This window comes from Oncorhynchus mykiss, chromosome 30, assembly GCF_057628025.1.
Source record: "Oncorhynchus mykiss isolate SJ-2025 chromosome 30, ASM5762802v1, whole genome shotgun sequence".
In the NCBI taxonomy this organism is placed as follows: Eukaryota; Metazoa; Chordata; class Actinopteri; order Salmoniformes; family Salmonidae; genus Oncorhynchus; species Oncorhynchus mykiss.
The window spans coordinates 33,593,976-33,615,195 of record NC_143051.1 but is presented as its reverse complement, the minus strand read 5'-3'; the positions used below and the strand labels follow the sequence as shown (position 1 = coordinate 33,615,195).

Here is a 21,220-nt window from a genome sequence, read left to right as displayed (position 1 = left end):
TGTTGTGTCTATTGATTCCTCATTATGTCCCTAACAAACCTTGGTGGACATATTGTCATTCGCAATCATGTTAGCACTGGGACTCGCTAACGCTCCCCCTTAAATCCGATCTATACACACACTCACACACACATTCCCTCACAAACACACGCTACGTACATACTGCACACACATACACAAACACTAGACACACAGGCGGAGAGTATTCAATGAAACCTGATCAATATCAGAGCGAGGTTGAAACCACTCTGACAGTATGTACCTGTGAATTCATACTGGTTCAGATTAGATACATACACAGATCTATAATTGACCTCAATGTGCAATTATCGAGTATACAACCTGTCCGCCCTCTCTCGCAGACCTGAGCTGTCACACACACACACACACACACACACACACACACACACACACACACACACACACACACACACACACACACACACACACACACACACACATAAATGCTAGCCAATCAATCCAGGCCTCCAAGCCTTCACCCATCTACCCCCACCTTACTCCCCTCGCCAAGCCCAGGTACACAGCCTCATTCTGGGCAGAGAGAGGTGAGGAGTTGGGGTGTGGGCTGGAGGCAGTTATCAAGCAGCATGGAGGCAACAGTGTGTGGTGGTGGAGTGGTTAGGGAGCTGGACCAGAAAACTGCCTGTTAGATGCTGCAATTGAACCGTTGAGCTAACGTGGAATAGACGTTGAAATGATGTCAGTGCCCAGTGGTTAGTCCATAGATTTTTGTCTAGTATGTCATTGTTGAGCACTTTATCAGAGTTATCTTACCATGCTGTAACGAAAGTAAATACCAACCTTTGGTTGTGTTAAAATACAATGATGAATCTGAATCTGGTGAATTAAAAACTCTTACGTTTTGCCTGGATAGTCAAAACATACAGTATACTTGGTAGCATGACCGCAAGTACCAACACAGCTACAAACATTCACAGTCCCTCACCAGACAGAGCGCCGACTCACTCTGAATTTGATAGCTTTTTATGTGCAAAAAAGAACTCTGGAGATTTTAAAGCCAAATAAAACATATATTTTTGAAATGATTTGTTCTGGCTGCGACCAATGTCAAAGCCTACGGCGCTAACGGGGTAATGGCAGGTCCCAATACACTCAAGTACCTGAAAAAGGAAACGTTTTGCAGACTTATTCCTGACGAAACCATCCATTTCAACGGGACTTCAGTAACATACCTTTCCCTCACCTTTCTATGGAGGTAACAACATACGTTATTACTATTAATATGGTATTACTTGCTTCTACTATTAACACTGCAGATATACCTCTAATTCTATGCTTCACCTTCTTTCTCAACTTGGAAACGGAACCCTGAAACCATTTCCAAATGCATCTCAAACCATGTCTGAACCCTTGAGCCAATCCCATTTAGCCTAATGCCGTGTTTGCTGACTGGCCATGCACATCCAGACAGAAAAATCCAAGATCATTTTACAAACCGCCATCAAAATGGTGGCCGGAAAAACCCCTTCATGGGGTTAGTGGGTTTGCCACAACACCATGGTCAACCTAACACATAAGCTCTTAGCTTAGATCCACTTGGTAGCCCAATAGCCCATCTTTGCTAACGTATGCTGTTTGTACTCTCTCTCTCTCTCTCTCTCTCTCTCTCTCTCTCTCTCTCTCCCTCCTTCTCTCGTTCTTTCCCTCCTTAACACCCCCACTTTAGCCTCTATCTCTCTCTCCCTCTAAGCATGCTGGGATTGAACCCCCAGCAGCCCCCTCTCTCTCTCTGTCCATCATCTGGACCTTAGATCAGAAGGGGAAGTGTGGGTAACAGACTTAGCTAAACAGGCTTATGGGCCAGACCAAAACACCAGGAAAATCCAATTGAAAACCCACCCGGGCCCAAAGGGAACACAAGAAAGACAGACAGAATGAGAGAGAGAGAGAGAGAGAGAGAGAGAGAGAGAGAGAGAGAGAGAGAGAGATACTTCTATGTTAGATGCTCTTTATTGGCTGACCGACCATCTGTGTCTTTATGTTGTTACCCAATTCCTCAAGGGACATGGAGGAATGGAAGTAGAGAGAAGAAAAGAAGGGGGTATATTCACTTTTCTACCATTGATGTTTCATACCAGTATTGACTTATACCCTTCTATTCAAGCCTGCATATGGGAGTATGTTCACTTTATAGGCTACTCACTCACTCACCTCTATACTGGCATAAGCTAGTAGGTGTGTTACCCTGGGATATAGGTGTGTTACCCAGGGATGTAGGTGGGTCAACCTTGAACATTAGGGGTAAATGGGTGGGTAAACCTATATGCAAATAAATTGTTATCTAGCATTATACGTGGATAACCCCTTTTCACAAAATAAAAAGGTGTAAACTGAGTTTACTTTAGTTAACCCTCAACTACATCACGAATGTTATACTTTGTTTATCCCATTTTAAACATTTTACAAAATGTGTTCATTATTATTCACTCGTAACCTATACTTTACCTTCATTTCATTCAGTGACCTACCTATAACGGTTGTCCCCTCTTCCCACCCCTCTCTGTCACAACAAAAGCAATGGGCATACGTGCCCTGTCAAGACGTCCTCCTGCATGGCTACCACAACCAGCGCTCATTAAAAATTTCAACCGTTCTTCTCCTGGTGACATGTAGTTAAGTAGATAGCCTGCATTATCATCACAGGCCTGGAGAGGAGCATATATTCGGCCCCATCTGTCATTTGAATTTTCCACTTGGATGGAGACAGGGACAGCATCATCTTCCCGCCCCCTTCCCTCTCTCCTCGTTGTTAGATAAAACCACCTCCACCAAAAAGTGACAAAGATCGTAAAAGACAAGATAGTTCATATACTCCACAGGTTGTTGCAACACTACAGTCACCAATCATTTCTCATTTAATTAATTGATAATTACCTAACCTGACTAGGCCTATCAACTTTACGCATCAACACTTTGACTGAGAATATGACAATTAAAGTAGAATGGCCAGTAATTCGTTCAATCTTTTCCACTCCCCACTCCCAGCCTTGTCGCAAGGTTTCTCACTCTCTATCCCTCTTTTTTTCCGCGGCCCCGGGATCGATCTCCGCTGGGTCGATAAATTACCATGAATATTCCCTTAACCGTCCATGAGACGAAAGCGGGAGAGACGGGTGCATAGACAGAGGCAGACGGAGCGGAGAAGACAGATGGGGATGGAAGTGAGGAGAGAAAACGGTCTGGGAACAGCATGGGATACAGCACATAGGCAAATGTTTAAAGGATGTAAATAATGAACCACATTTTCTTGACAACATTTTGGGGATAAGATGTTTTTTTTACACTTTGGATTTTTATACAAATATTCTAATGTCTTTTGGGGGAAAATTCGACTCGGAGAGAAATGTAACCTGTGTCTATAAACAATTCAAGCTAAATGTTCTCATCCTTTTTGAGGAATCAAGAGGTGGTCTAACGACTTGCCAGTGCAGTGACTAAGTTTTTTTCATGTATGTGAAATGTAGAGGAGCATGGCCAATGAAACAGCTATGGCGGGATAAGTAAAGGTCTTACCGGAGCTGGAGCGTAGAGCCAGCGGGGACTTGAGACGCCAGGCGCTGAAGTCGGAAGCAGTTCTCTGAAAGACGAACGGCACCGGCAAGGGAACAAACATGATCCGCTGTCGTTCTTGGTTTTTATTTGCAGTTTTCTTCGAATTGCGCTTGTCTTCTCTTCTTTGTTGCCTTTCTTCGTATGCTTTCCAGGTAGACGTTTCAAAATATGTTTGGTAGTACGAATATTTGGTTGAGTTTGTGTCTAGCCTATGCTACGTTCACATTTTTGGTTTTGTGCCTCTATCTATGTCATATCGATGTGGATATATGGTCCCTTAGTTGTTCAGTGAACGGTGCTCACTTGAGACTAACACACAGACGGATAGTCGGGATACGGGATACACAACGCCAGCTATGTAAAATAGGCTTATGTTGATATGAGTCATTAACAGAATTAATAGACATTGAGTAACTCTCTAACGCTGGTATTCTCTTATTGTTAAAAGTTAGGCCTGTATGTGGCTACAAAATAGCCTAGATACGAACTGTATGGAATATTATTTTTTATATATTCTTGAAGGTATTCCCATATGTTTTGCTTATCACGACAGGTGTGCGACTCTTCCCGTCACAGTGGCTTCTTTTACCTCGATCGGTTTTGCTTTGGTTTACACTTGTAAATACATATCTCTCCAGTTTTACTTCGATGAAAAACTATTATTTCTCGCTGTCCGTTGTAGCAGGTGTATGGTCGGATCAGAAAAGGTTAGCAGCGGCTGGTGTTATGTTGTTATTTTTGGTTCTCTATATTTGGTTATAAGCAGAAATGGCTATGGTCAGCTCGCGAATACATGCACACAAGAAGCATTATGATAAAATATACAATTAAATTATTTGAAACATTTAAATAATCAAATAATAAGTAAGGCTACACAGGGACGCCTCTGGTTTTCGCTCCTCCCCCTCTCTGTCACAGGCCGGTAATTAAAACGCAATTAATCGATAAACAAAAGATAAATAAATAAACCAGCTTTTTTTTTTTACTAAATGAAAGCTAAACGATAAACATAAACACGGTACCCGTTATGCGGTATCTTTTCTTTGGCTCTGTCCCGCCATCCGTCTGTGTGTCTGTCTCTATGTTCCCGTTATTTGGGAAGCCCAGTTCGTTCGGTCCGACTCCCTCCAGTCTGAAAGCGCTCTGACAACGCTGCTCGCAACATTGAGGCGAGAGAGCACCCGCCGTATAGCCTACAGTCCCCCACCCCCTTTCTCCCCCTCTTTCTTTTCCTCCCCCCGCTTCCTTCCACCCCTGCTCTCTCCCTTTTCTTACTAATCCCATATAAAATGACCTATACTCTGCATTGATCTCTTGATTAAACTTAATTCACAATGATGCCAATAGTCGTGGTGGTCTCCTAATCGATTGGTTTACACAATAGACACGTATTCAGTGTTGGTGTTTGGTGTATTTTTGTGCAGGTGATTTTTCGCATCGCTCCCTCTACATGTATGTACCTTGGCTAAATCTATGCATTGCAAGGTCATAGGCAGCATTGCCAGCGTAGTAATACAGTAGTCTTATGGTATGAGTAATTGGGATAGTTATATAGAAACTAAATTGGTGTATTGGGGGCATTTGGACATCATTGTGTTGTGTGCGTAAAAAGCCCTTAACTGCAGGTGTTTTGGTCCGTTTGTGAGCTTCTACAGCTGTAGCCTAGCATGTGCACATCTTAGGATAGTCATCCATTCCTACACCTACACCCACGCCCCCTCCCATCCCTCCGCCGATACATTTTGTGCTGTCAGTTATAAAGCCACAATCTGTGCCGCGCACTTACACTCAAGATTATTGCCGACATAGATTTTTTAAATAGAAAAATCTATACGCTAAACATCGCAGTCAATATGGGAAAATCGAAAGCGCTGAGCCTGATCTCTCTCTCTATACCTTTGCCTCTCACTGCTTCTGTGGTGTTGTTAATGAGTTATCGATAAATTATGGGCCTGTCATAAAAAGCCAGAGGCATTGACAATGCCAATAACCAAACTGGAGGGTGAAAAAAGTCATAAAATAAATATCACCTCAGTTGTGGATAAAACATCATTAATATTGTTCAACATATCGGTTACCAAGTCTATTCTAACAATGGAGACTGGAATCTGTTCTGGACGTGCTTTTGATTTCAGCTTCGCATAGACACCACAATGGTGCGGTGAGGTTTATTGTCCCTGGTCTCTCCCTCTCCCCCGCTTACGCCCCTCTCCATTTGACAGATGACATCCGCATGTCCAACGAACGAGAGAGAGGGACAGAAAAAAAGAGAAGCGACTAGTTGTCCTTCAGGAACCCCCCTCGCAGGAGAGGGCACGCGCTGAGACCCCCCCCCCCCCCAAACTCCTTCCAGACAAAAGCAATTATTTATTGTAGAATATAGTGTGTTTTGCGCGACTGAGGAAGGAAGGTGTGTGGATTAGAAGGAGAGGAGAGGAAGATAGTGGTAGACCCATCATCACAGGCTTCTTTTCATTTTATAAACATTTTATAACTAGCATGTGGTTTGCCACCATGTTGATCTCCTGACCATGATCACACATGAGCACACAATGAAAAAATGGGCAAACATAGGCTACACAAACAGTACCCGCATGCAATTACGCACTCACGCACAGGAGTACACACACTCACACAATGAGCAAGGCAAACAAACATTGGCGCACATAATAGAGAACATCCCACACACACAGGCCTGAACAGACTGGTCTCATAGACTACACTTAACATAGTAAACATAAATCCGAGACACTCAAATTAAGCGTTGTGAACAGAGTGCCCCATGGTGGCTGGTGAGGCTATGGTATGGGCAGGCATAAGCTACGGACAATGAACACTATTGTATTCTACCGATGGCAATTTGAATGCACAGAGATACAGTGACGAGATCCTGAGGCCCATTGTCGTGCCATTAGTCCGCCTCCATCACCTCGTGTTTCAGCATGATAATGCACTGCACCATGTGGCAAGGATCTGTACACAATTCCTGGAAGCTGAAAATGGCCCAGTTCTTCCATGGCCTGCATACTCACCTGACATGTCACCCGTTGTGCATGTTTGGGATGCTCTGGATCGACGTGTACGACAGCGTGTTCCAGTTCCCGCAAATATCCAGCAACTTTGCACAGCCATTGAAGAGGAGTGGGACAACATGCCACAGGCCACAATCACCAGCCTGATCAACTCTATGCAAAGGAGATGTGTTGCACAGCATGAGGCAAATGGTGGTCACACCAGATACTGACTGGTTTTCTGATCCACACCCCTACCTTTTAAAAAAAAGTATCTGTGACCAACAGATGCATATCTGTATTCCCAGTCATGTGAAATCCATAGATCAGGGCCTAATTAATTAATTTCAATTGACTGATTTCCTTATATGAACTGTAACTCAGTAAAATCATGTAAATTGTTGCATGTTGCATTTATATTTTTGTTCAGTGTAGTATGATATGTTATGTTTGGTATGGTTATATAAGATGGAAGGTTACTTTAGACAAAATCAAAAGTAATTTGTAACATATAATATGATGGGTTAATACTTACGAAACATATCATATCACACTAAATGAAGTGCCTCAGATGTACTTACAGAATAATCCGATATGCTCTGAGACCACGTTGGCCTGAAAGTGGTTCCATTGAATTCCGGTAATACTGGCATACGTGCATATCACGTCAACAGAGTCAAACATCATCGGAACAAAAGTAGGTTGAACCAATGACGGGCAGACATACACAGGCTACTGTAGTGTAGGGGACTATATTGCCTGCCTTCAGCCTTCAGCGCTTCTTTCACACAATCCCAGAGCTGGCTAGCTGGCGCACGTTCACTAACGCTGGTTGCTGCACGGCTTGCAGGGAAACCGGCTGCTTTTGCGGTGGATCGTTTTCACATCACTAAAGAAAGAGCTTGGTAAACACAGACATTCCATGTTATTGTAAAAAGTTATTGTAAGGTGAACACCTAGGCATGTGTAGCCCATCATCATCATTTGACTCTTCTTCTCCATAATGTATTTCTTTCAAATCAAATCAAGATGACAGTATGACACTGAATCCCAATATGCAATGATAAGTATTATTATTGAAATTATAATAAACTATTGTTTATCCTAAAAATCCTGGTCTTTTTGCAGCAAATTTATATACATTTTGCATTTGTATAGCTTTGTTAGTCTTGTGAGAATGTAATGATAATGTGTGTGTGTGTGTGTGTGTGTGTGTGTGTGTGTGTGTGTGTGTGTGTGTGTGTGTGTGTGTGTGTGTGTGTGTGTGCGTGCGTGTGTGTGTGTGTGTGCGTGCGTGCGAGCGAGATAAAGTTCATTGTTAAATGGCAATGTCATGTTGACAAACGAGTTGGTTGAATTAAATTCTCTCTCGTCAATAACAAGGCGCCCCCAATCAATACCAGCTTACAATTATATCACCACCTCATTCGCCGCTCTAACAAGCCCCTAATACAGAGAAACAGAGCTCCACTGTCCCTGACACACACACACACACACACACACACACACACTTTCTATTTAATACAATTCAATTATCACTCTCTCGCTCTTGTAATTTCCTTATTATGTGTCCTTTTGACATTTGATCTACCATGATCTCTCTCTCTCTCTCTCTCTCTCTCTCTCTCTCTCTCTCTCTCTCTCTCTCTCTCTCTCTCTCTCTCTCTCTCTCTCTCTCTCTCTCTCTCTCTCTCTCTCTCTCTCTCTCTCTCTCTCTCTCTCTCTCTCTCTCTCTCTCTCTCCTTGCAGCTTGACTAAATGATCAATGCTGACACATTGTCAATAGCCCATCCAGCCCCTGCCAATAGTCACCCGACATGTCCATTATTATACTTACACCGGCGGGACGCAGATAAAGATGGCCGTAAAACGTTAGCAGTCCATACGGCACAAATAAGATGATCATTGCCGCAGCAATGCCATGAGCACATCAGCATCAATACTTACAGTTTACAAGCTCAGCTGATCCCATGGAATACGTGGCAAAGTAAGAACATGTACCAAATGTGGGCTTTGACTCGGGAATTCATTTCACACATAGCCTCCGACTCTTCTTATCCTCCAAGTGCTGTACATTTCAAACATTATCTGAACACATCCGTATTTCACAGTCACACACACGCATTCTTATTCCTATTGAGCCTGTTTCCTTTCCACTGTCTACATTTCACACATATTCTGCATCCTATTTCATCCTTGTACTGGGGTGTAATGGATTGATGACATGTAAAGGGACTTTCCATTGCCACATCGGGTGGAGTCTTTATGCTGCCGGAGCCTATGTCTAGCCCTGTGAGCTGGGTTTCCAAATAGCTTAGCTTAGTGCTAACGCAGCATCAAGGCTCCATTTAATGCAATGACATGGAGGAGGCTATCCGGCTATCCGACCCGTGCAGACTGGCCTGCACAGGGAGTAGATCCCCCCTCCCTCCATCACAGCCATGGTGGGTGGGGGTATGTGAGCCTTAGCTACGCTCAGGGGATAAGAGCCACTACTGCCCAATATGGTGGGAGACCGTAGCTATGGGTGTGTGTGTGTGTGTGTGTGTGTGTGTGTGTGCACTAGTTCACCAGCAGTACAGTGGCTCTCTATTACACACATTCTCGATACCATTGACCATACCATAACAAAGAAGACATCCAACTTAACATGACCAGAAACCCCCATAGCATGACGGACTAAAACCAAGCCGTGTCAAGTTATTTTCCCCTGAAATCGTTCTCTCGTATCAACTCTTGCCTCGTTCAAGATTCTCGAATTTGGTAACATTCATTTACTTTAAACACGGACACGTTATTTTTTATTCCACTGTACTAATAGGATCAACTACTCTCTAACCTTTCTCCTCTGTCTCTTGTACTCCCTCTGTTTTGTCCTCTTTCCCCCTCTCGCTCTCGCTCCCCCTCCATCTCTCATTCACTCTGTGCTGTGGCCACGTGCACTGAGACTGTGTGTGTGTGGGTAGATTTAGAACCGGGATCAATAACAAATGTAGAAATCAATGCACTTAGCACGGGGAAATCAATGCACCCTAATCAGGATGCCAATGGCACAAGTCAAAACAATTAAGAGAGAAGAAAAATGTTTAACAACCTCTCTTGCTTACACGACGGCGGGAGAGAGAGGGGGGGGGAAGACAAAGAGAGAGAGAGACGGAGGGGGAGAGATAAGAGGAGAGTACTGTGGGGAATCGGTGAGAGTGAAAGGAGAGAGGAAGGACATGTTGAGCGAGGAACGAAGGAGCAGGGAATAGAGTGATGCAGAGAAGAAGAGAAAGATCCATGTGAGAGAAACAAGGAAACTGTCAATAAAAGACATCTTTTAGACGTAAGAGTAGGAATTTACTCTAAATATTTCACAATATATGGCAGTTGTTTGGCTTTCAAACGAACAGGAAAACAAAGAAACACTATACTGCTAGCTCAAGGTGATTTTCAGAGAAAAATAACCAAAATGGTGGTCATTCACTCCTTTCATTTATGGTCACTGTGTGAATAACGTGCTTCTGTCTGCGTGTTGGTTGGTCAGCATGGCCAGTTGGCGCAACGGTCCATCAGACGGCCAAATGAAGGGTCACTCGTTCACGTGTGATTATGTAAGTCCACCTGTCAATCAATTCGTCCAACTAATACAATACAATTATTACACCCCAAATCCTATGGCTGACCAATTGTGTTCTGGCTTTCCACCATGGTATCTAATAGTATCCAATCAGGAAAGAAGAGAGAGGTGCTGCGGGATAGGTGAGAGGGGCGTGCAGGGTTTATTTGAGGTCGATCAATAGTTGCACAGCCTCCCCGACCCCCAGCTTTTCCTGGCATTACTTGTGGTGCAAAAATCAATGGTGAGGCCAATAACTCCTCACTTGTGTGTGGATTAGTGAACTAGCAACTAATCAGGGAGTTACTGAATCTGACACTGGGGCTATTAACCTATCGATATGACACTTGCACCCATACACACACTTGCATACTCACACAGACGCTCACGTACATACCCTCATACCCAGCCACACCCAAAGGTATTTTCCTACGTCATATCCACACACACACACACACACACACACACACACACACACACACACACACACACACACACACAAAGAGAGGGAGAGAGGGAGACAGAGAGAGAGAGAGAAAGAGAGGGAGAGAGGGAGACAGAGAGAGAGAGAGAGAGAGAAAGAGAGAGAGAGACAGAGAGAGAGAGAGAGAAAGAGAGGGAGAGAGAGAGATAAAGAGAAAGAGAGAAAGAGAAAGAGAAATAGAAAGAGAAAGATAGAGAGAGAGAGAGAGAGAGAGAGAGAGAGAGAGAGAGAGAGAGAGAGAGAGAGAGAGAGAGAGGGAGAATAAAGATACAAACACAAACACTTGAGCAAAAGGATCAATAAGAACTGTAGAAATCATTGTATAAAAACACTGCACCTTGGGCAGACTATACATTCTATTTACAATTGAAAAAAAACTATTTGTAGGTATAATACAAATGTATATAAGTTGAGTTTAGCCTGTTAAGGATGTATTCCCTTGGTTAAACATTTTATTCTTTAGATGTCACCTTTTCTATGGAATCCTGATACTGACAACCAACTGACAATGTCCAAAATGTATCCAGCCAGTTCAATAAAATGGCATGAACCCCCTTTATATTGTTTATAATATGTTATGTCTGTCTATGTCATCGTTATGTGACGAACAAAACATTATAGGGGCTAATTAAGTCTTACAACAACAACATTGTAACATATTATATAGGCTTTCAATAAAATGTTACCAGAATGTATATTGCTTGTTATACATAGGCACATTGCTTGTTATACATAGGTACATTCATGTATAACAGACAGACATGGGTGAACATCATTTGAGGCCTTAAAAGGGGAAAGGGCCACAGTCCAGTTTCTCCACACGGTCAGCATCCCACTGTAGAAATAAATGGACTCAGCATCGAACACTCTCTCCCTTGTTCAGCGAGAAAATGGGGTGCAATTGCATAGATGAACACCCTCTACCTCCGAATGGTAGTCTCAGGCCATTACCACTGGACATTGGATGAAGAGACATCCACTCAACATGACGAAATGGCCCTGTTGAGCCGCCGTAGCATCATCATTTACTATTGGACGAGGGCGATAATTAGAAAGCAAGCGGGTATTTTATGAGTGTTGGGCGAGAGGCAGTGCACCATCCGGGTACAGGGACACGGTGTACGTTAAAAATGGGAAGACTTATTGTGCAATGAAAGAGCGAATCGCGTTATTATGTATTCTGGTCTTTTCTGTTCTCCCTCGATAGGGAGAGATCCTTTCCAAGTCGGTCCATTGACGAGGGCTTTAAAATGAACATGACTTGATGTGTTCGAACAACGTTTGACTAAAGATATGGGAATTCTGTTCAACAAAGGGAAAGTACAGAGGAGGGGATAAAGTGTGTGTGCAGTGTGTGAGTGTGTGAACCATGAACCAGTGTGTACGTACGTGCTCTAGGAACCGCAAAAAAAAAATGGCGAGAAAGAGAACGACAACTGCGCGAGAGATTTGGAAGGAGACCGAAATATGTCAGAGAAAGAGAGATAAAAAAAAATAGAAAGCAGAGAGATGAAGAGGTGCTGGTGAGGAATGGGGAGAGGCGTGGAGAGGGCATGCTGAGAGTGTTGGGCAGTGATAAGAGAGAGAGCCAGAGTCCAGCCCAGAGAGGAATCAACAGAGGTTACGGCATTACAGGCACAAAGATGGGGGACTGGGGGCCCCCACATATTCGGGATTAGGGAACATATGCAGGGGAGTAAAGAGGGATTAGGGGCAAAAGGGAGGTAGAAAAGAGAGAGAGGGATGTTTTGGGAGGGAGAGGGGAGGTATCGAGATACAAGTGCTTGGTGAGGCGTATTTCCACCCTCCTTTCATCTTTGGCTGGCTCCCCCCAAATCACCCCCCTCACCTTTCTCTTTGAACCCCTGGGCTGGTGAGATTGGTGGGGAAGTTAAGAAGGAGAGGCAGCCACTCGCTGGCGCCATCCGTTGACTGTGGTCTCTCACTGCACTGAAATCCCAGTGCCAAGATAATGAGCTCCACAAGTATATTGAAATATAGCAACAACTAATTCTTGTGATTAGGAGGGAAAGGAACCCCTAGTATTATACTACAGAGATGTGGGCGTGCCAGAGGGAGGAACCTCTAGTATTATACTACAGAGATGTGGGCGTGCCAGAGGGAGGAACCTCTAGTATTATACTACAGAGATGTGGGCGTGCCAGAGGGAAGAACCTCTAGTATTATACTACAGAGAGGTGGGCGTGCCAGAGAGAGGAACCTCTAGTATTATACTACAGAGATGTGGGCGTGCCAGAGGGAGGAACCTCTAGTATTATACTACAGAGATGTAGGCGTGCCAGAGGGAGGAACCTCTAGTATTATACTACAGAGATGTGGGCGTGCCAGAGGGAGGAATCTCTAGTATTATACTACAGAGATGTGGGCGTGCCAGAGGGAAGAACCTCTGGTATTATACTACAGAGATGTGGGCGTGCCAGAGGGAGGAACCTCTAGTATTATACTACAGAGATGTGGGCGTGCCAGAGGGAAGAACCTCTAGTATTATACTACAGAGATGTGGGCGTGCCAGAGGGAGGAACCTCTAGTATTATACTACAGAGATGTGGGCGTGCCAGAGGGAAGAACCTCTAGTATTATACTACAGAGATGTGGGCGTGCCAGAGGGAAGAACCTCTAGTATTATACTACAGAGATGTGGGCGTGCCAGAGGGAGGAACCTCTAGTGTTATACTACAGAGATGTGGGCGTGCCAGAGGGAGGAACCTCTAGTATTATACTACAGAGATGTGGGCGTGCCAGAGGGAGGAACCTCTAGTGTTATACTACAAAGATGTGGGCGTGCCAGAGGGACTAATTAACAAATTAGAGTGAACCCATTTGACTAAACTCAATGTACATTTGATTACATTTGACAGTTTTTCAGTAAAAGGAGTAATTGCGAACTTCAATTAAAGCGTTTTATTTATTTTTTGTGTCTCAAAAGGAGAATTTAACAACAGTTTGCAAACTATATAATTGTGTGTTTTTACACTATTCAATTATTGTCATAGAATCAAAACTCCTTAGCTGATGACCAACAAATGTAGAAGTCTGAAGAGGGTGTGAGGAGGGTCAGGGGCTGAGGGATGAGGGGTGTGAGGAGGCTCAGGGGCTGAGGGATGAGGGGTGTGGAGTGTGAGGAGGGTCAGGGGCTGAGGGGTGTGGAGTGTGAGGAAGGTTAGGGGCTGAGGGATGAGGGGTGTGGAGCGTGAGGAGGGTCGGGGGCTGGGATGAGGGGTGTGGAGTGTGAGGAGGATCAGTTAGTGAGGGATGAGGAGTGTGAGGAAGGTTAGGGGCTGAGGGATGAGGGGTGTGGAGTGTGAGGAGGGTCAGGGGCTGAGGGATGAGGGGTGTGGAGTGTGAGGAGGATCAGGGGCTGAGGGATGAGGGGTGTGGAGTGTGAGGAGGGTTAGGGGCTGAGAGATGAGGGGTGTGGAGCGTGAGGAGGATCAGGGGCTGAGAGATGAGGGGTGTGGAGCGTGAGGAGGATCAGGGGCTGAGAGATGAGGGGTGTGGAGTGTGAGGAGGATCAGGGGCTGAGGGATGAGGGGTGTGGAGTGTGAGGAGGTTCAGGGGTCGAGGGGGTAGGCCGGGGTACACCAGTCAAGGTCAAGTGTTAATTTGCCACACGGCGAGGGGAGGAGAGATGTAGGGAGAGGGGACTGAACGAGGGGGGAGAGGTTGGGGTGACCACCACCACACCAGTGGCTGAGGGACAGGAGCAGGACATTCCAGGGGGAGCAAGTTCGATGTTCACCCCCTCCCTCCTCTGTCTACCTCTCTCCCTCTCTACTCCACATCCCCCACCAGCAGCAGCTTGACCACAGGGGTCAGCCTCAGTCGAATGAGGTCAGCCGTCTGGGATGAAATTGACCCTTGGCCCCCTATGCTTGATGCCTGCTTGCATCCCAATCACCTGGACAATGAACCCGCAGACAGTAGTGGTTATGGGTTTGAGATTGAGATTGTGCGACTGTGTGTGTATGTGTGTACAAGATGCTACAATATTTATTCACCACTTTGTATAGATGGGGCTACTGGTTAAAATCATGTTTAACACAAAGTTGACTTTCCGTTTCTGGTTCGGAATTATTTCCTCACTGCGGATTGTCAGCGGCAGCCATTTTGTTTGATCAGAAGTAATATCTTGTTCATCACTATTACCCTCTGGCTACTAATACTAATAATCAGTACATAGGGACATTGATTACTCCCTGTGGCATGCTATCGCATTTCCAGTCCATTCGTGGTCTGACTACCAATGTCCATGTCTGCGTAAATCTATCCATCGGATTAAACCTTTCTCTGACTTTGCTCTTGATAGTGTTTACACAATTTATTGAGTAATGTTAGCCAAATTCAGAATCATTGAGTATATGGGGCGGCAGGGTAGCCTAGTGGTTAGAGCGTTGGACTAGTAACCGAAAGGTTTCATGTTCAAATCCCAGACCTGACAAGGTACAGATCTGTCGTTCTGCCCCTGAACAGGCAGTTAACCCACTGTTCCTAGGCCGTCATTGAAAATAAGAATTTGTTCTTAACTGACTTAGTTAAGAGCCTAGTTACTGAACGAGGGGGGAGAGGGATGAAAAGGTAAAATTAAATATGGATGCTTCAGGGAATTAAGGCTATAGATGTTTATTATTACTCCCAATTTGTTATCAAGAAAATACATCATCCATATTGCATATGAGAGATAAAATGCTGAAATTGCATAAAATAAATAACGATGAAAATTCAGCAGAATTGATTGATAAAAGCGAACACGTTTGCTTATTTTGGATGGGAAAAAGCTGCCGGTTTGCTGCCGGTTCACAGAAGAGCAAAAGTTTTCCTCAAAAAACTTTATTCACGTGTGAACAAAGGTCAATATTTATATTCGTTTGTGGTGTTGATAGTGTCCACCGTAACGACGTCGTTATAGCACAAGGAGGAGCTGAGGCGATGCAGGATATAGGCTGCCTACTTTGCAGTTGAGGTCTGTCGTCATTCGCGAGAGTGACCACCTGCCCTTTGACACCGGGTCGTTCTAATGGGCTGGGTCTGGCGGCGGTGGGTGACAGAAGCTCTCCAAAAATTGATGAAAAAGGCAATACTGAAACCACCCTCTTTCGGTAATAATAATACATATCTACCGTGACAAGTTAGATATTTAGTGTGTTCCTGCAAGCGTTAAGACTTTTGTAAAATTAGAGAAATGGTTTCAGTAATTATTTACAGGTTTGGTGTTGATGTTTGCTAGTGTTATTGTAGGACCACTATTTATGCGGTTATATTGCAATGGATAGGCTTTTATCTCGATACGTGTATTAGGTTTTTAGGATCTGTCTAAATCAGGTGCTCTCCAACTCAGTTCCTGGAGAGCTACCGTCCTGTAGGTTTTCGCTCCAACCCTAATCCAGCACACCTGATTCGAATAATTATCTGGTTGATAAACTGAATCAGGTTAGTTACAATTTGGGTTGAAAGGCAGCTCTCCAGGAACAGGGTTGGAGAGCCCTGGTCTAAGTTATTCTGCGGCACAGTCGTACTCGTGAAACCTTGACTTCTGGAACAATAGGTTGGCCTACATTCAGTAGAGGTGTTGGCTACTATGTTGTATAAAGGGCTGGCACGTTATTTTCATGCATGTTAAAACTAGAAATGAAATGTCCATAACGCATTTATTATGTTAAATTCAATAACATCATTATATTATTCTTGAATCATATTTATATTATTAGGATTATTAGGATGTTGATTGTTTTTATTATTACTCATCGGTTAATATGCATTTGACACAGTTGTTTATTGGGAAATCAGTGGATAATAATGAAACATCTGTCAATTCATTCCGACCTTTACAACACTAAAGAAGACGACGGAAGTAGCGACCATTCACATACATTATATTAAAATGCAATGTTCAGAGGGAATAATAATATTCATATGCAAATAATTAGGCCTAGCTATGTAAATAAAATTCGAAAATCCTTTGACGGTAATTTCCTACTAAATCCAGTGATGTTTTACATTTTCCCACGTAAAACCTCGTTAAATGAATGTCAAAACATGGAGCAACTATACTTGTTGCTTTATAAAAAGAGGAACATGCTCATTCGCTTTCTCTGTTCCATCTAACTGAGTCGTCAAGGACCTTCTCGTTATGGGCATTACCCAAACTCTGCCCAAATGAAGCCGCATTTGTCAAGATCATTCAAATCGCTTACTTGATCAATGCATTGATTAGAATGAATACATGATGCCAAATAACCTATTGCCTACATTTTCACTGTACTGCATTTTAATAAAATAGGATTTGGAATTAATCTACAATTTACAGGAATAAAAAAATAATAATCATTCATATTGCTTGAGGAAAACCCACTTCATACAGTTAATCATTATTTAAATAAAATCCTATCGCCGTTATACTTTGGTAGAGAACGGTAATAATTATTTCATTGGGCATAGATGAATTGCATATGAGCATATGTACATTTCAGTAGCGTACAACATGAATATGAATATTTAATATTAACATAATTTGGCATATCTAGCCTACTTGAGAGGCATTTTAAATGCCAAAACATGTAAATGTGTATATCCAATATTGGTTTAGCAGCCCAAATACATGAAGTAGGCTAACTTCCAATAGGGTTTGGTCAAAAAAAAAAAAAAAAAAACGCTCACATTAGTTTGATTGTATACATGATATCAAACCAAGTGCACACATAACACATTTGATCTTAACACTTATAATAATAAAATATAAAGGCCCATATAAAGCATAACCCATTATACCTTCACGCTTTAAGGAAGTAAAGAGTTACCATTAGTAGTACTCACTTTTAGCTCATGTTACATGGTTGTAGATTCATCGACTTTGGACCTAATTGACATACTTTGCTTTGATCTCTGATGTATCCGTTTTCATCCATTGCCTACCAACACAGTGGGATTTACAGCGAGTTTGTAAGGCTATTCTATAGAAATGAGAAAAAGCTGACGTAACTCAGACGTATCATGTGAGTACAACCAACCTAATATGAGTCAATTATTTAAATTATGTAAATTATGTCCACAGTTGATTCATCTACAACAATGTAACATTAGTTAAAAGGCTAAAATATGTTACGTCTTCAACATTTCAACTGACATTTTTTTTTTTTGGGGGGGGGTGTAATAATACTATTAATAATAATAACAATAGAAACAAAAACAGCCTGAGGAATTTGTGAAGTTGTGAGCGAGAGGGAGAAAATATGTAAAGTGCAAATGTGTTTCTGGCTCATCGTTAACCCAGTCTCTAACTAGGGGTGAAATCACATTGACGTTGTGGGGCATACCCTTGACCGATAGGATTTTCTATTTATTTATCAGCCTATAGCTTCTGCTTGAAAGGAAATTATTCTGAAATGTGTAGTGACCACAAACCACTACCATGTGTCCTACCTGATATGTGTTATTATCATGAAAGCTTTAATGTCAGAGAGACTGTATATAAGTCTGTAATGACTGTGCATATGTGTGTGTGTTTGTGTTTATGTGTTGTGTGTGTCTCTCTCTCTCTCTCTCTGTGTGTGTGTGAGAGAGGGAGAGAGAGAGAGAAGAGAGAAGAGAGATTATAATGAAGTTCACATTGCCAGCAAATTAACACGAAGCGATTGGCATGAAACAAAGCAACAACAACAAAAAATACAATGAACAAGTTTAATTAGGTTTCAATCAACTGCCAAGTGCCTGCCATACAACAGAAACACAGGATTCCCATTGGCCTCCCATTGTGCCTCTCTTGGCCGAAATAAAATGTATCAGGTGCTCGGGTGAGAAAGATACAGGAGCTTACAACTGCACGCCGACAGCCGAGCCAAGTGAGTCGCTTCCTCTCCTTAATCTCTGACAATTTATAAATGGCAGTGCGCTCTTTAAAGGGACAATTCCCTCCTCTTAATTGATTTCTCATAATTAACTCAGTCTGTTCATCGATTTTCCCATGACAGCGTATCGGCCTTGGATAGACGCTAACACACTGGTCTGCTCATAGAGCCTTATTATTTTCCTGTTTACCGAAGTCATCTGGAGTGCCCCGGAATAAATATTGACCACATTCGATAATAATTACGGTTCAACAGCAGTAAATAATCAAAGTTCAGGAACAAAGGCACATCGACCGGTAGTGCGACTATGAGGTCGTCATTATAGCTTATCACTAGAATCTCCCTGTAAAAACCGCATCAATTTAAATCAAATTTTGATCATGTAGGTAGCCTACAACTAAGTCCCTCGCGAAATATCAAGCTTCACAACAAAAATGTTGTTGTGAGGGAGGAGTGTGCTCTCTCCCCGGTGGCGTGGGGCACCTGAAGGTCAAAGCCTATGGCGTGGGCAGTGTCCAAATGAGTGGCCTACAGCGGCAGTTTACCCCCAACATTATGGCTGACCGACCATCTTGTGTGCGTTGTCATGGGTCACAAGTCTGCTCAAAGTGGCAGAATTGTAACATGAGGATAAACATATAGTTATAAAGGCCCACAAACTGTGATAAACTGCAGTAATTAATTTATATATGTTGTATTGTTAATCTTGTTTGCAAAATTGATGAATAGCAGTAGATGGAAATGTTGATGAAATTGCTGAAACATCAAGCATGTTCTGTTTTATAGGAATGTCATTTCCGAGTAATTGGACTTTGCACGTGTAACTGGAACTTGTTTGTGTAGTGCAGCCTATTTCATATGGTAAAAATATATATTTTCAAACTCTAATTAAATGCTCCTATTGACATATCACAATTCTCAGAGGTCTCTGGATGCTGTGGATTCAGCTGGAAACCGCTGAATGTCGATAAAATCGAATCCGTAACAAATATGGGAAAACATTCTGTCGTTTTTCATTCACGTTCGTTTGCTATGTAGCAGCTAAACCTCATCTTAAAATATATAACCTGCATACATAAACGGAGCTGTATGCCATAGATTAAGTGATCGAACCACGACATGCGTTGACAAAAATAGAGCACCAAAAGTGTAAATGCACAATCTTACAAGTAGGTTTAAAAATATATCTTATTAAGAAGTTATTCCATTACAACAGCAATAAAATAAGAGCTTCACTTTGGGAGGGAGTATAGATATGTAGCTAGTAACTTTACTTTTAGTTTTGGGTTGCCAGATTGCAATCCAATGTTGGTAGGGAGGGATACGTCTAGAACCCCCCTCACAATCACCCTCCTCCCTCAGCTAACAGCATGGTGAATCAGTGATTGTTAGAGCCTTTTGCACTGCCAAAGGGGTGAGATAGAGAGAGCAAGAATGCAATAGTGTGTGTGTGTGTGTGTCTGTGTCTGTAAGAGAGTGAGAGAGAGAGGATTGTTGGGGCCTCCCTTGTAAGGAAGGCGGGGGTGGGGGGGGGGGGCTGTCTCATGAATTTAACGCTTTAAGGTATTCTGTCTGAGGCACGCGCATAAGGCCCCTTGTGAATAAAAGGGCCTCTGTCCATCTGGCTTTTTCAGAGAGCGAACGATGAACAGAGGGAGAGAAAGCAGGTGAGAGAGGAAAGTGGTGAAACTAATAGTTAAGGCAGCAGTGCAAAGGTGTGTAAGGGGGTTTGAGAGAGAGAGAGAGAGAGAGGCAGCCTTGAGGGAAAATCGAGTGTGGGGGCGCAACCACTGAGGTAGTTTCACTGAACAGCCACAGTTTAAGACCTGGTGGGTTAAAAGAGGCCCGTCACATACACAAGTAGCGTTAAAAAACACTCACCTTTAATCTGTACATGTCCTTCAGCCACATTTTCTATACCTCTTGTGCTCCATCTCTCCCTCATCCTCCCTCTCTCTCCTACTCCGCATCTTGGCTGTTTCCATGACAACTGAATTGCCGGCTCTACAGAGAGAAAGGGGGAAAGGGGGCACGTGTGTGTGTGTGTGTGTGTGTGTGTGTGTGTGTGTGTGTGTGTGTGTGTGTGTGTGTGTGTGTGTGTGTGTGTGTGTGTGTGTGTGTGTGTGTGTGTGTGTGTGTGTGTGTGTGTGTGTGTGTGTGTGTGTGTGTGTGTGTGTACAGAGGGAGATTAAAGTCGGGGCAGCAGGTGATGGACATCAGCTCATGGCCCAACCACCATGAGTGCCCAAGCTTTAAAGGAAGAAGTTATTCAACAGTAACCGTTGTTCTTTCATAATTATATTCAAGAGGGGAATATAATGTGAATGTCAATACAGTACTTTCTATTTATTTATTTTGAATCAATTTAATTAGATAAGCAAATTATTACAGCCAAAGAGTATGAGACAGTGACAACTGAATCTATGGCATTCACACATTGTGTTTCTTGTTTCATTTCAGTGGAACATAAACTCAATATCAAAAAGATTGGGATGGCCTACTGAAAATGGAGTAGGAAGCCTGATATAGGAAATAGCCTTGTTAATTGCTGCCATGTGCAGGTTCATGAGATATACAATTGTACATTCCATTAATATGAAAAAGATAGAAGTTTCAACTCAGCAGATAACCTGCCCTAGGCCACACCTGTGATCTTCTCGAACCCCAG

General features: G+C 43.1%; 1 protein-coding gene across 2 annotated transcripts in view; it reads right to left on the bottom strand.

Annotated features, from left to right (window-relative positions):
• Nucleotides 1-4,760, bottom strand: part of pou2f2a (POU class 2 homeobox 2a) — a 47,890-nt gene extending 43,130 nt beyond the window's left edge. The window contains exon 1 of one of the 2 annotated variants that reach the window (XM_036971338.2): nt 3,556-4,760. In XM_036971338.2, coding sequence (XP_036827233.2) covers nt 3,556-3,655 — 100 coding nt within the window. In that variant the 5' untranslated portion in view covers nt 3,656-4,760. The remainder of the gene's footprint in view (nt 1-3,555) is intronic. The other variant, XM_090228485.1, reaches the window with a different exon arrangement.
• Nucleotides 4,761-21,220: the final 16,460 nt, after the last annotated feature.